This window comes from Phaethon aethereus (assembly GCF_964289735.1).
Source record: "Phaethon aethereus genome assembly, chromosome: 3".
Classification (NCBI taxonomy): Eukaryota; Metazoa; Chordata; class Aves; order Phaethontiformes; family Phaethontidae; genus Phaethon; species Phaethon aethereus.
Window position 1 is genome coordinate 79,409,968 of NC_138576.1, and position 15,775 is coordinate 79,425,742.

The 15,775-nt window shown below is 37.0% G+C and overlaps 1 protein-coding gene across 1 annotated transcript in view; it reads right to left on the bottom strand.

The window, feature by feature from the left end:
• Positions 1 to 15,775, bottom strand: part of PDE10A (phosphodiesterase 10A) — a gene marked incomplete at its 3' end in the record, with an annotated part of 185,493 nt that overhangs the window by 56,150 nt on the left and 113,568 nt on the right. The window contains exons 4-5 of the mRNA XM_081997622.1: positions 5,064 to 5,184; positions 3,078 to 3,127 (exon numbers count right to left, since the gene is read on the bottom strand). Of these exons, the coding sequence (XP_081853748.1) occupies positions 3,078 to 3,127; positions 5,064 to 5,184 (171 nt within the window). The remainder of the gene's footprint in view (positions 1 to 3,077; positions 3,128 to 5,063; positions 5,185 to 15,775) is intronic.

The following is a 15,775-nucleotide window of genomic DNA, read 5'->3' on the forward strand; positions in this document are numbered from 1 at the left end:
ATGCCTATTAAGTTCGAAGTCATACATCTTTACGTAGGAATCACAATGTAATCATGAGGTGAATTACTCACACAAATTAGGAATATAAACAAGAAGCATCTGAAGAATCAGATAATACAATAATGCATTAGAAAATCTGTAGCTGTGATAAGTATTTCAGAAATATTACCCTGTAAAGATGTCAGCTTATGGACTTACATCCATGCCCAGCTAGCTTGGTACTTAGGCACATTGATCTACACACACACACCATCCAGTACGAGGATTTCAGTAAATCCTTTAAGTCATGTTTGAAGATGATATTCAATTAAGGTCATAACATGAGAATTATGAACTATATATTCATCCCCATAAGGAATAAAACAGAAAAACTGAATAATTTATACATTATTAATATTTTGCTCCATTGCTCCTTTGCTGGAGAGCTGTGAAACATTATTGTTTGATTTGGAAGTGTGTCCAGTCTCCAAAATATAGTATTTGCAAAATGGCTGTTATGTACCTTAAGAATAAATAATTTTATTTGCATAACTGCACTAACCCATGGACAAAGATCAACAGTACGCAGTAATCATTTGCTGGCTTTCATTTCGTAAACATCTAGAACTTCTGTAAAAGGAAGTTATCATCTATCCTAATTAGAAACTCACTATTCAATCTAGACTAAAGGTAGTTATGGAAGTCTCATATTGCAAAAACGTCCCTTAGCTGAGATTAACATGTGTCAAGATTCTCAAATTTGGATTTCTTTAAACAGGCACAAGTATACCTACACATATTTACAGTGGGAGCCGAAACGAAGTAGACAAAAAAATAGTTTTGCTGAATTTGCAAAACTTAAGTCACAAACCAAGCATCAAAAAAAAAAAGCCACCAAAAAATAGAAACCATTCTTCAACATGTGGCCATAGGTGTTCAGCAACTACTTTGTCCAGGCTAATGATCGGGTTTTTTTTCATTTTTGAAACTTCAGCTTAAAGAAGTAGCTCTTTTCTGACATTGATGCTATGCAGAATCTTTTTGTTCCCATTTTAAAAAGTTATTTAATAAAAATAAATAAAAATACAATAAAATAAAAATACAGCTAAACCACGACAGCTGGACAATGGTTAATCTCACTTGGACACATCCTTTAAATTAAATATTCAAAAGACAAAGATATCCAAATTAATTTTCAATGATAATTTCTTACAAAAACGTAACCTAATGCGTTACCCATTTAGTTACAAGACTACAAACATAAGTCTGGCCCAAAGCCAACTAATGCGAATGGAAAATCTCACACTAACTTCAAAGGACTTGGGATCAGTCCCTATAATAACTAGATGAAAAACATTCCATTTTGGGAGATGCAGCTACATAGCAGTGGTTAATAAAGGCAATGTGTGTTTTTAGTGGTTGAAACTTTTTTCAGGAAAGAGTTATATTGAGAAGCAAATAGATGCAACTGCCTAGCAGGCTATTAAAAAAAAAAAAAAAAAAAAAAAGCAGAAGGTCATAAAGTGCCCAGGCCCTCAAGGTATCAGAAGACTGGGAGGAAGTCCGTATTATGCCACACTAATCTAACAGGGAAAACCTCACCGTAGTAAGAATTCTCTAGGTGTCAAGCTGTAAAGGTAATTTTACTGCAGTCTAATGCTTTTGCAAAGCATTAGAGATGAACATGCTCAGCTGGCATGAAGTTACAGCCGCTGAGGCTGGCCAGCGCTGTGCATTCAGAACGGATGGCTGCACTTCCTGCGAGCTCCTGCCTTTGGCAGCAGGAGGAAGCTCTTCAATGACTGTTTGCATCACGCCCCACCCATGATGTCACCTTCTAATGAGAACCAAAGATTGCATTCACAAAGGATGAACAACTTGTTACTTAAATTCCACTCCTCAGTGAAAGCGTTATTAAAACAGTATCAGCTATTTACATATTTACAGAACTCATTCAGAGTAGACCCAATTTCTGAATAATAGAATGAGTTATCTGTATTATATGAAATAATCATTACATAAAAAATGCAAAACCCTTTCCATTTCTTTTAGGAAGCTTCTGTATAGGCCTTCTTTCACATCCTTCAAATTAGACACTATTTATTTGAGTAAGTAAATAATATGCTCAGGCAAAGCTCAAGTCACCTGCATGTTTGTACATCTTCAATCCTGTTTTCATTATTTCAAAAACGTCATTCTTCCCCTTTTTTCTGAATTCAATTACGTCACAAAGAGCAAAGAAGTTGGCTAATGGACTATACAAAAATAAACTATTAAAACTGTCTGTGTAAAGTAGGAAAACAAAAACAGTGAGAAAAAGATTATCCTCTCTAGTCATTTTTCAGTGAGAGTTTAATTTGTTTATTGAACCAATGAAAGACATAAAATTCCTGACAAATTGTGATTTTTAAGTTGATGGAACTGACTGAAGTATAAACTGCATTTCCTTCTTGGTAGCCATTCGATGTAACTGCAAAGTCTTGTACAATAGTAACTGTACAAATTAATCAGGGTAGAAAAACATGTAATGCTTTCTAAATGCCAAATAACAAAACAGTAAATATTGGACTCACTGTTATTCAAATTATTACATCAGAAATTTATTTCATTCATAAATTTTAAATGTACAATTTTTTAATGCTACCTAAAATCTACATCTTAATTTTATATTATCTCACTATCAAGTTGCAGCTGGCAGTTAACAGAAGACCTGATAAAATTTAAAAGAAAAAAAAAATCAGAGAGATAGCTAGATTAAAAGAATAGGCTGTGCAGACAGTAAATCCAAGTTTTCTGTTTGTTAAAGACCATTAATAATAGAGCTAAATTGCAAGTTAAGAGAAACAATAGCACTACTGCTAAATCTTTAAAAAAAGCAAAAAGCCTAGAATCTAAATGCAGGAAACATTTTTTTCATTACCACTATGTTCTATAAACGTCTATTTTACAGAAATAAAGATAACATAAAGCTAATATTCAGCACTCAGGTAATACTTCCCACTAAATGATGTGCAAAATAAAATCAAAATATCATTGTCAAATTGGAAAATGCACTTGTTACTGTAAAGAAAAGCAGCATCTTAATCCAGTATACTTACATTATTGCATTCTCCCAGGAAATATAGTGCAAATCCATCAGCTTTTGTAGCTGCCAAAGCAATAATAAAAGAAATAATTGTACTCACAGGGGGAAATCGAACTTAACACAAGATCTGAGGTGAAACCACAGATTCAATTCCACTTAGGACAAACATCTAAAATTCTAAAGGTGAAGGTCTATTGTTGGGTCCCTCGAAACTTCCCAGACTCTACAAAGTTAGAGGTATGAGACAATTCCTGTTTCCCCAATTGTCATTTACTACATTCTAAAAGATAATTAGAAACAATCTCTTTATACATCCTATTCTTATTCCAAGGCCTAATGTCTGTAAATTCAAATTAATTCATATGACAGTACAGAAGTAACATAAAAACATGTACTTACAATATAATGTCAGATAACATTGTAATTTCCATGAGTAAAATAAATACCATTTGTAGATGGTAAGCTATATTTGTCCTTGCCTTAAGATAGAAAATTATGGGAATATAAAACGTTGCAAATATTGCCACAAAAGTGTGTTTCAAAGGAATTGTTTCTATTTTCTGCACCTGCCCTGTATTAAAAACACTGACACCATAATTTTTTTACTTGCCAGATATCTGCCAGATTCAGATTGTTGTATGAAACAGGGTAAAGTCAAGTTCCTTAAACTCTGAAAAGTTTAAAGTCAACCAACCATCGTAACTTATTACTAAAATGAAAACTCTCAAAATAAGAAGAGGATACGGCAATCAGTGTTTTTTACCCTGCTTTACACAATAGACTTTGATACTTCAAGTGTAAGTCTGTCTGTCTTCCCAACAGTTCATAATCATTCTAACCAGTAAATGTACATATGTGGTACCTGGGTTTTATGAATGAACACAAGAATCCATTTATTAAATTTCAGGCGAGTGATTATACTTGTCTGTGAGCGAATCAATTGGCTTTCTGCATTTCTTTGACAAAAGGCAAAAAATGCCACTGTGTAGTTATTTGCTTATTGTCAACTGTGTAACACCAGTGCGAGTTCAGGGCACAGTAATTTGCATTCAGATTTTAAACCGTTCAGCTGCAGTACATAAGCACATTGAGTTACAAGGCAAACAAGCACTGTAAAGGAAATATTAAAAATAAAAAAATCTCATCTGCTTTACAAAAGGAAAAAAAAAGCAAAACCTAAGCAGACCCTGTCTCCTATAGCTTCTTGCTTGCTGTGTATTAACAAAGTCAAGTCTGATTTGCTGTGAGCTGGACATCACTATCCAAATAACCACTTAAGCAAAATCAGTAAACAGAAGTGGTCCTTCTAAAACATCATGTATATAAACCAGAGCTATTACTCATCATTACAAAATGATGCAGTAGCAGGGATAGTAAAAGCTTTCTAAAGAGTTGACTGAAAGCTATACCGAACAAAGCTACTGATAATTCCTACTGAAGTCTGAGTACATCCACTCTGGCTAAAAAGAAGTCGACTTACACTTACATTGTTATTGAAAATTTTGGGAGGGTTATTTTTTAACTTTTGATCACATATAGTATTTTCTTACCACAAAAGGTACTTATATCAGATAGAAAAAATGGTTAAATGACTGAATGTAATTTGAGATCACGCAACAGATATATGCTCTTTCAGTAACATCTCAGTTTTGTTTCAAAAGGAGTTCAAGTATGCAGTGGTATTACCCATAGATTATTTTTTTTTACTTCCAATATTGACATTGCACCACCATCATAAACAGAACAGTCTATTATTTGGTTCATTTAACAGGGGACCATAATTTTGCAGTTGGATACTCTCTCTCCAAAGATGAAATTCACTTAAGTGCAGTCAGGGATTCACTGAGGGACAGAAGGTGAAGTAAGTTCATACTGAGACAACATTCAAAGAAAACACCATTATCACTCAATACCTGTCTTTATTAATTAAACTACGCAAGAGATGTGCTGTGCACTGATACTAAGTAACAGCTCAGAGACATCTGATTCTCCTTCTTACCTATTTTAATGATGCTGCTCAGTTCATACAGAAGTAGTTGGTTATCTCCTCCTGTATCCAGGCGCTGTTCTATGTAGCTGTTCAATTCGTACACTACACCTTGCATATTCGTATCCTGGTACTATGGAAGCAAAGATGAGAAGACCATTTTAGAAAAACTCAGATGTATTTTGCAGATTTTAAACATATAAATTCATTAAAAATAGTATGTTGCGATTTCAATACCGAGTCAGTCGCAACTGACCTAATCCAGCTGCCTGAAGAACTGGGTCACTGCCAAGCCAGAGGCACAGCACTCCACTCTATGCTCCATTAGACACTTGTTCAAAGTGTATGGCGTACATCACTGAGCAATTAGTAATCGCCTAAATTTGGCCAAGGTCACATGACAATGTCTCAAGACGACGCTGAGAGATGCGACAATTATATGGGAAGTAACCTTCAAATCCTTCCTTTTAAGCTCGTACTCCACCACAAAAGGAGGCAACTCTCTGCCTTTGCCAGCATCTTCCACCTCACATTCATGAACCAAATCACAGAGCTGTGCCAAGCACCAGAGCTTTGAGGCGGCTGGAGCTCAAGGAGCTCAGCCTTTCAAATACAGCAGCAATTAACACCAACAGACTGAAGGACAGAAATCACACGAGTCAAAAATCATGCTAGCCACTGTGGCCTAGCAGGCATGTGTTTCAACTGAAGACGGCAGACAAAGCCAGAAAGAGATTACAAACCAGTTAGGATGTTTGGATGGGAGCAATGGGGTGCTGGTTGCTGGTACGATGAAACAGCATGACATAGCTACAATCTCATAGGAAAGGAGATGCAGCCTCCCTTCAGGGGCCCAGCTGCATCTGGTTATCCAGTTCCCGAGACCTGAAACCAAGTCCTGAAGGGCTGATAAAACTGGCAGTAAACGTGCATGTGTAGCATGACAACTTCACAAACAATCATTTCACAGAAAGCAATGCTTGGCGGTAAGTAAAGATTCATTACCCTGCCCGAAACTGGAAATGTGGCAACTGAAGAAAGTAACACGGTCAATTACTTATTGAACTTAGTGATGCAGTCAATTATGTTGCTTGAACTAAAAATGAAGCTGGTGATACTTAGATGAATTAATGTTGCTTGAAAGACTAAGACTTCATCTCCTGCTCATTCATACGTTAGAGCCAAATGTAATATAGACCAGACTAATGTAAACAGTACTATGGAAAATGCCATTAAAGTTCAGAGAACCACAGTCTAGCCACCACTCCCACGTTTATGTGCACGTATATAACTCTGCTCTGTATCTCTAGATTTTCTCTGTCTGTAACTTTGGGTAAATGTGTACACGTGACACTTACTGATGGATTAAACACGTAACTTACATAATATAATTCCCACTATTACTTTCATGCATTTCTACATACAACACACTATGTCATGGATACAGAGTATATGGCCATGTATTTAGGATACATTTGGCTTCCTCATCTCAAAAAAATGAACTCCATCAACAAAAAACCCAAGTACTTGCTGGATAATATAGATTCCCAATTCCCTGAAGTTAAGCAGATCTTTATCTCTACTTTAAAATGGCTCCTGAGAACATACAATCTTTGTCGTGACCCCTTCTTAACACATGGTGTTGTATTAATCTATTGCTCCAAATGGACATATTAGAATGTTTGAGACCTAGGGTCCCCAAAATGTTCTCAACGTATAATGACCGTAACACAATAATTCTTTCTATAAATCGATGTGACAGTTATACATTTTAACAGTGATGTAAGGTCACACCACATACGCGCATAAACTGCTCTGAGTCTTGAGTTTACAATACAGCATGCCATTACCATTATTAGCACCGCATGGCAACTGGCAAGCTTCCATTGACTGTCCTCTGTTGTGTCCCACATTTACTACTGTATGATTCTTCAAAGGAAGAAAACAGTAGCATGGTTTCATGAAAAGTGGAATTTTTAGACTTAGGATACAGCTGTAAGTAGCCATGTAACAGGAAAATGGTGAACAAGAGTCTGTATTACTCATACGTGTTAACCCGTATCTGCAAAAGTGTATGTAGCCACATACCCTAAAGCAACAATAGCTAATCACACACACATGCACAAAGCCTTCATCATGTGGAAAAATGCCTTCCTAGAACTTGGAAATGAATATATATCCCTTTGCCTGTGATGCACAGTCAGGATTTAAATCAAACCTTCAAAGGTTAAAGCTAATACATTAAGAGAACACATCATCAAAATGAGCCCACTGGCATCACAGTCGTGGCAGAATAATAACTTCCCCTGCAATCAAGCAGCAGTTCCGCCTGCATAGTAATTACATAATAAGCTATGTGCCCTTTATCCTCACCTCAGCAACACATGGTTGCAAACAGTTTGTAAGCAGGGCAAACCATTGCATGCATCCATGCTACTAGAAAGATGGCAGCTGTGTAATACATACAGCTGTAATACCGCAGATTTCTATTACTGACGATCTGTGGATCCACAACTGGCCAGATGAATAGAATTTGCCCAGATTCACAGTTAAATATTCTATGACTTAGATCAATCACCAGCAAAGAATTACTCCATTAGATCAATCACCAGCAAAGAATTACTCCATCATGCTGCAAAATGGTTTTATTTTTATTACAGTGGAGTGAAAGAGGTTTATTTCTTTGGTTCTAGGCATTTTAGATTGGATAACCACAATTATGTTTGGTTGAAAAGCCACAATATTCTTTACGAAACCATGTATTTAAACACTGAATAAGTCATCAGCAAACCTTGGTACAAGCACTATCCAATGCAGCTGCTAACACAGACCTGCACATATTCGGTGTAAAACATACTTTAGGAAAGTAATTCCTCAAAAAATTTCAACATACTTGGTGGAAAAAGAGTATTTATTTGGCATCAGATATAGTGTAAGTACCATTTCTTAATTCGTTATGGTAGTCTAGTTTGCAATTTACACATTATTATTACTCAACTCCTTTACTTAACTCATTCTCCCCATTGCTGATTTCCTTCTATTTAAGATTCAGTGTCTACAAGTATTCTGCCATATTTACTGTAAAATTCTGAATTTCAGTGACATTACATTACAATAATTTAAGTGGACTAAAAACTGGTTTAGCACTATCACACCACTATCACACCAGCATCATATGTCTAGTAGCTGCATATATTATAATGCTATGAAAAGAACTAACAATTAACAAGGGAAAACCCATTATAAATATTCATCTACAAATTTATAAATATGGAAGAAGGATGTTTTTGCAGGATTTATATAAAAATATTTCTATGGTTATTTGTCTTTAGAATATTGTGGTGCAATAGAAGACAGCATCCCATGACAGATGATTTAAGAATAGTGCTGTGACTTAGATCTAAACAAAGAGGCTGAGAGTCACAAACATTTTATTCCATGAAAGGAGGTACTGAAGTATCATAGTGAGATGAATTTTAAGCATTCATTCTCAACAATTAAGACCCACCAAAAAAATTTCAAGGACACAATTCAGTATCTAAATTAAATAATATTTAAGTAAATGTTAATATTTATACATTAATATTCTTTTAATATTCAAGTAAATTTTATGTATGACAAACTGAAATTAATATTAATTTCCATGCTTTCATGCTCATAAGGTAGCTGTGCCAGGGGCATTTTATGCTCCTGCAGAAAAGAGAAAGCCCTTCTGCTGCAAGAAAAAGCCTTCATTAATACAGCACAGGGTTAGTAAGTGCAAACATAATCCAGAAGTTGATTTGTTTTCTCTGTAACTTCTTAAAATGTCTTCTGAATAGCAACAAGAAGAGCAAGTTCCTACTCCCTATTACAGAGCTCTTTCTCCACAGCAACAACTGCCTGGCTCTGCAACAGAAACACATCCTTTCACAGATCGCATGGCATTACGGCAGGCGAGGAGGAGTTAGAATAAACAAGCAGCCCAAATGCCTTGTAATGTGGAGAGGGATGGCAAAATGTACTTTGGGGATGCAGAACTTCACTGGACAAGGAGAGAAAAAAAAAAAAACAAGCCAAAACCAAACTGTGAAAGCCACAAAACATGGGGGGAAATGACCACATCCAGAGAGACTGACGTTGCTTATTTTTCATCTGTAATTTAGGCATCTTAGGCTGGTTTCAGAGGATGTCAGACAGAACCACAAGCCAGAGCTCTGTCAGCTGAAGCAGGCGGCCTCTAGCCCACCACAGGGTATGAGAGCCAGAGGACTACCACCTTCTGGGAGGTGGCTGTAAAGTCCCGCTTCATTACAGGGGAAGGACAGCAGAGGTGTTTTTCCCAGGCAACAGGAGAAGGCGCAGACCTGTCGTATCAGTATGCCTTAGAAACAGACTTCTGGGAAAGCGGGGACCAATTCTTCAAGCAAGCATCAAGCATTCTCTTAAAGAGGTTTCAAGGCTCCTTACCCACCCTTTCAAGTATCATCAGACCGAAATGTAGAGAGGCCCTGGGAAAGCAGTACGGATTTTCATAATCAGTGCTTCGGGTCCAGCCCCTGGTGCCATCCCACCCTTCGCCTATTTTGTCTGCTATGCGAGAGGAGCTGGGAGGTGAGGGGCACTGCCTGACTCCCACCAGCATGCAGGCTGGCCGGACGGAGCGTGCAGTGAGGACGTCAGCGGTGCTGAGTGAGCTAATGCCATACGCGTTGTGTCCAGTGCCGCCCTACCCATTTGCAAGGCAGAGGGGCCACACCACGGATAGGTGTGGGCTATTCTGTCCCAGGGCACTTGAAATAGAGGCCATAAATGTAATGAGACATGTAAGCAGGCCAAAAACCAACAAACAAAAAAACAAAACCCCCCCAAAACAGCCTCAAAAAACCAAGGACAAAAGCTTTGTGGGATAAAAATGACATTCTTAAAAAAAAACCCAAACAAACAAAGAAAAACCAGCAATTCCTGAACCAGGATTAAGATCTGTTGGAACAAACAGAGGCTCTTGGAAGGAGCCTCAGATGTTGAAGGGTGCTAAATCACCAAGAACGAAGGGTGCCACGGAGACTGTGTATAGACATGGGAGTTTAGAACGCCTATTCTCTCCTTGGTTACATCAGGTAGTTTTTCAGATACCCAGCTAATATTTCATCTAACCACCTAAATTAATCTGTCAATGACAGCATCAAGACTTGCAGATAGTGAAATGCAAGTGATTCTGTGCAGCACTTTATACAAGACAATGTCCTTAGGCAGGGACTGGATTTTGCCACAAACACTTAAGTCATGAGACCTACAACGTGACAACAAACTGCACCCAAACGTCCTCAGTCTTCTCTCTAAAACTGACAGCTACTCTTTTCTCTATGAAGATACTATAGAACATAAGCAGCTGCTAAACCCAAAATGACCGAATCTCCTGATAAACTTCCAGCCAACAGAGTTTTCTTTCCTATAAAACTATAGTCTCAGCAACAAGAGCCATCAGGGAAAAACTTTAAAGATGAACTAAAAAAACGCTTCAAAAAAAAAAAAAAAACAAGTTCCTTTCTTTGCAGTCTTACTGGTCTGAACATGTGCTTGACATTTGACTGAGATGTCCATCTAAACTATTTCATGCTCAGTTTGCTCATACTGGACCAGAAGCATAAAAAGACTGGTCTTGCATATGTAAGTGCCATTGTTACTTTCTGTATTAAAAAAAAAAAAAGAATTCCCAACAGCAACACTTTTGTACTTCTTTATAACAAGCACTGCAGTCACAAAAATAAACAAACTGAACTGTTTGATGCCTTTTGTTGACATAGATCAGCTTTTCCCTTCTGTGCAGGTAGCATTATGAAAAAAATCAGATCCACATTTAGCTCCCCCGTCCTCCGATTTAAGAGACTCACTCCATAATTTTTCAGTTGCCTCCATGACTTATCTTCTGGGAAGATCATCGATACTCAATTACTGTATCTTTTTTAAAGAAATACTGTATTTCCCTTAAGAATTTTGGGACCATTACTTAATTTGCTCATGTAATAAGCAGACGTTTAAACTGAAGCATATTCTTGCCTCTTTCCTCCCCCCCTCAAAGGAATGCATAACTAGAGAGGAAGATACTGGTGACCAAAGCCAGTCCCTTGCAGGCAAAGGTAGCCTTGTAAGAGATGTCTTGTTTAAAAGTACATAGAATATTCATTCCATGTGTCACTACACTTTACCATAATGAGTATTCAGACATCCAATTTAGAGACAAAAATGGCCAGACCTGTAAGTATCACAATAGCCACCTACTTCTTTAAATGCAAGAAATTACTGTATTTTAGTCCTAGTACTGCTATTGCATTTCTGATGACCAGTGGGTATAAAGAAAGAAATGCTTGTAGAAAAAAAGACAAAATATTTTATTAAACCAATAATACCATTGGGAAAAGGACACAAATTTTTATTCAGGTCATTTTTGTGTATACATAAGTTAGGCTGTGTACATGTTTGATATGTATGTTTACATGTACTGCTACCTTCTGTAGGCCTGATACTTTCACCGGCTGCGACATTCTGCATTGTTTAGCTGCACTGATGGCTAGTTCACAACTTGCATCGAAACTGATGTTTCCCATTTTTAGAAACAGATAACTAAGAGATAACTGTGTCCTAAAAACAGTGAAAACACATCTAAAACTGCACATGTGAAGAACCAAAAATATGAATCTGGACTTAACCCAAAAAATAAACTTAAAAAAAAAAAAAAACACACAAAAAACCCCTACAGAAAGGGAATAAAACTGCTTGCTTGCTTGCTTCAAGGTGTAAATGCTGAGCCAAAGGATGTCAAATCTTCAGACTGAAAAATAAAAGTAGAGGGAATGTGGTAAGCAAGCTTACAGTGCCAAGCTGGCTTTCAGAGGAGCAGCGAGCTTGGAGAGGAAGTTCAGAATAATCTCACTGCTCCAAAAAAACAGAAGAGGTAACCAGGGTTGGCTGGAGTAACCAGTTTTGTTTAAACTTGGGACACTGGAAAGCAAGAAGCTATAAAGAGCAGACTTAGCTGAGGTGATTAGTTTTAATGCTTGTACATAGCCTCAGAGAAAACTGCTTTGACATGCGTTTGTCTGACGTCTGTTCTTCTTGTTTTGACTGGAGAGGACACGGGTTAGAACTTGCTCGGTAAATAAAGTTTAGCACTGTGGCACTGTACACAGGTATTTATGAATTGTTTGTTCACACATCAAATACTGTTTGCGACAAAAGCAAAGTATGAGATGACATTTGGCAGGATGGGCCCTATTATGTCAAAAGACGCAAACCCGCTCTCACTTTGCACAGAAAGGGTTCAGTAATTTTGAAGGCACACGTTTCCCAGCCTGGAGACTTAGCTGATTTTCCAAGCCTTGGAGAGATGGTGAACACCTTTCCTAGGAAGAGCTTCTTGCCAAATAACCCCCATTCACTGGCATCCAATTGTAATTTTTCCATCAGCGCCTTCCCTGTTGTCAAATGGTAACACTGAAATAAATTGCTTCACTAGTAATAGGAAAAATACATAATAAAAAGCAAAGGCTTGGCTTATGAGAAAAGAACATTATGATTATATGGAAGTAAACATATAAGCTGTTATTAACTGTAAGGCTCGTAAAACTGCATTAATATCTCAATTACATCACCTTTCCAGATCATATAATAAAACAGCATAATGAGCTTCATTTTAACTTGACAAGGCTGAATACTGCTCCTCTTTTTAAAAAGCTTTTTATAAAATCACATTCCCTCCTAATACTTGACTTGTAAGCGCTCTAAAGACATCACAGACAAAATTAAAAATAAACTTCCTCATTTTCCTACCACTGTTGCTTATCACTACCAAGTATCCACAGGATTTTCTTTATAAAGAAATCAGCTTATACAAGCATCTTCCTCTTGTGATAATGGGTGCAATGCCATTTGCATCACTTCTAAAGGCTGAATACACACGTTTGTTCTAGTTCCCCTAACTTTTTCAGTAATTCATCACAGTATTCAGTTCTGAGACTGTGCAAAAACATTTAAATCCCATCTTTAATAAGGAAATAGTACAAAGAACGAGATTGCTTTGCCAATGTGTCACAAAAAGCCCAAACTTTTATTATCAGTTGCATGGCGAAGATACATGCAATTACTGCAACTATTTACCGAAAACACACTTGCTAATTCTGTAACTGTCAGTGACACACTGTGCTGGGTGCTAGCGGGTACCAAGGCAGCTGCCAGAGGCTCCAAGTCCAAAAAGGGGAAAGGAGAGGATTAAAGTACTATTCCTGTTTCCAAGAATAAAGTACTGTAAATGAGCTAGTCACTTGCTAGGTAATAATTTTCTGGTGTTTATACGGTAAACTTCTACAAAGTGAATTGCTGTTGGCATCACTGGAGTTTACAAAGCAAAGGTACTTGCCAACAGGCAGCATCGCTGGAAGTTTTGCTCAAGTAAACATGGAATGGAAAGTCATTAAGCAAAATGAACAACAGCTAATTTCGCTGTGATCGTATCAGAAACACTAAGTATTTTTGTTTAAACTTCAGAATCTGAGGTACAAAAGAGCACACTGTGATCATGGGGAAGTTAGCAGCACGTAGAACAAAATCCTGGCTACAGTTCATGTAGGAATGGGGTTATTTTTGCCAGCTGAAAAGAATAACATGTCTCCAATGCACACTGTTTTCACTAATACTGTCAAAGAAATATATCTTTAATCTGGATATACACGAATACACATGCACTTAGGGCTCAAACTCGCACTCCTCTATTTTCATTTCTTTCGCTGATATAAAATTCAGCTTAAGTTTTCTTCATCAAAATAGTTCAACAGTTGGTTTTCTTTCTGAAATCCCTCTGCCCAGAAAACCACTTCTGTAGCTAGGATGGATGGGATCAGCCAACACACATCTGCACAGTAAGTAAGCAGAAGAAACTCAGCATTTCCAAGGATGTTCCCAATACTACATCATGTGAAAAGGAGATTCTGTCCCCAGTTACATATATTTCATAAATACTGGAATCTAGCATGCAGAAAAAAGTTCACAGGTTCACTGTTTGGTCACAGATGCTCATGAGATGTTTTGTAACCAGAGTTGTTCTTATGCCAAACGCAGTCTACAGGAATCAGGAAATCTTCCTCCCCCATCCATCAGCTACTATGTCAGGCCAACCTAGGATATATCTTCTGAACATCAACATTGATGAAATTGCTGGACTTAAAGATAATACGTTCTGAAAAGCTTCTTTTCTAGTCCACAATATCAAAACTTAAAATACCTCGAAGGTTTCTCCTCCTCTCGCCTTGTTTCAAAAACATGCAATACAAGGCTGATAGCCAAGACTGCCACTTGATTTTCATTCTTCCATGAAGCTGCTAAAAATGGCAAAAGATTAAAAATGCAGTTCCTATAAACAGCATTTTTCGGAACTTCCTTCAATTTTCAAAGTGTGAAACTGCCATACAAACCCTTGAAAACACTGAAATTTCCTTCCAATAATTCAAGTAGTAAAAGATTTTTTTCAAAAATCTGGACATTTATCCCACTGCATTTTGCTGATAAAAAGAAAAAAAGGTAAATTAATGACAAGTTCAGTATTTAGGGCCCCCAGAACAATCCTATAATCTTTTATGTTTATAAAGAAAAAACGTGAAGCGTTTTGGGGGAGGAAGTGGTTAAATAAATTTAACAAAAAATATTCTCCCCCAATTTCATTCTGTTGTCCTGTGTAAGCAAAACAGAAAAGGAGACTACTGAAGCAACTGATGTCACAGCATATGACTATGAATGTTTTCACTCTGCCCAACACTAAAAGATGGAAGAAAAAAATCCAGCCACAAAAATCACTTTTTTCCCCAGCATATTTGTACCTTGGTACCTAACTAATATAATATTTTAAACATTTATATTCTGCAATAAATTTCCTCTGACTAACCTTTATTTTTGCTTCTCTATGATATAAGCTGCTTCTTGCAGATGTTTTCAGGAATTAAAAATGTAACACTTAATGACTTTAAAACTCGTAATTCTTCAATCAACATGAACATGTCTTTTTGTCTGAAAAACATTACTCATGTACAGAACTTTCCTAATTTAAATTCTAATTTATGTTCAGATTTTAATTAAACTAGCGTCTGTTTCAGCTGCTGCTGAAGAAAGAGGGTGTATTACAATGGTCTATATTATTATATATGGCGTTATTCAAAAATACTATAAACAAACATGTTCATTTGTAGTACGGTGCATTACTGAGTGCCCTCAAGTACTGTACTTACAAAAAAAATAGTGTAAAATGGTATACACACCAAGTGCACAACGATGGATAGCTAAAAAAACAAGGGAGAACATGTTTACTTTAGAACATCTGAAGTATCATCTGCACCCCACTGACTCCAGGACTTGAAGCAACAGCCCATCCATCTTCAGGAAAGCTGTAAGTCACTATATATGACTTTGAGGGGCTGAGGTGGCTGGGACCAGAGTGCTTGAGAGACAGAGGGAGTGACTGGCAGAGCAGACTTGGCGGGGTTTGGGGTTCCAGAGCTTGCTTTTTTTGTCTTAAATAGCTCAAATGTGGTAACTCAGGTATGTTTTGTAACTCCATTTTACAGAGTTCTAGCTGAAATGTGAATCTATTTACCAAATTAATGACAATTAAAAGAAACTTTCTTCCAGAGAAATAACTACAGCTTTTGAGATTTTTTAGGCAGATCTTTCACTATTTTGAAATCAAAGCAATATATACA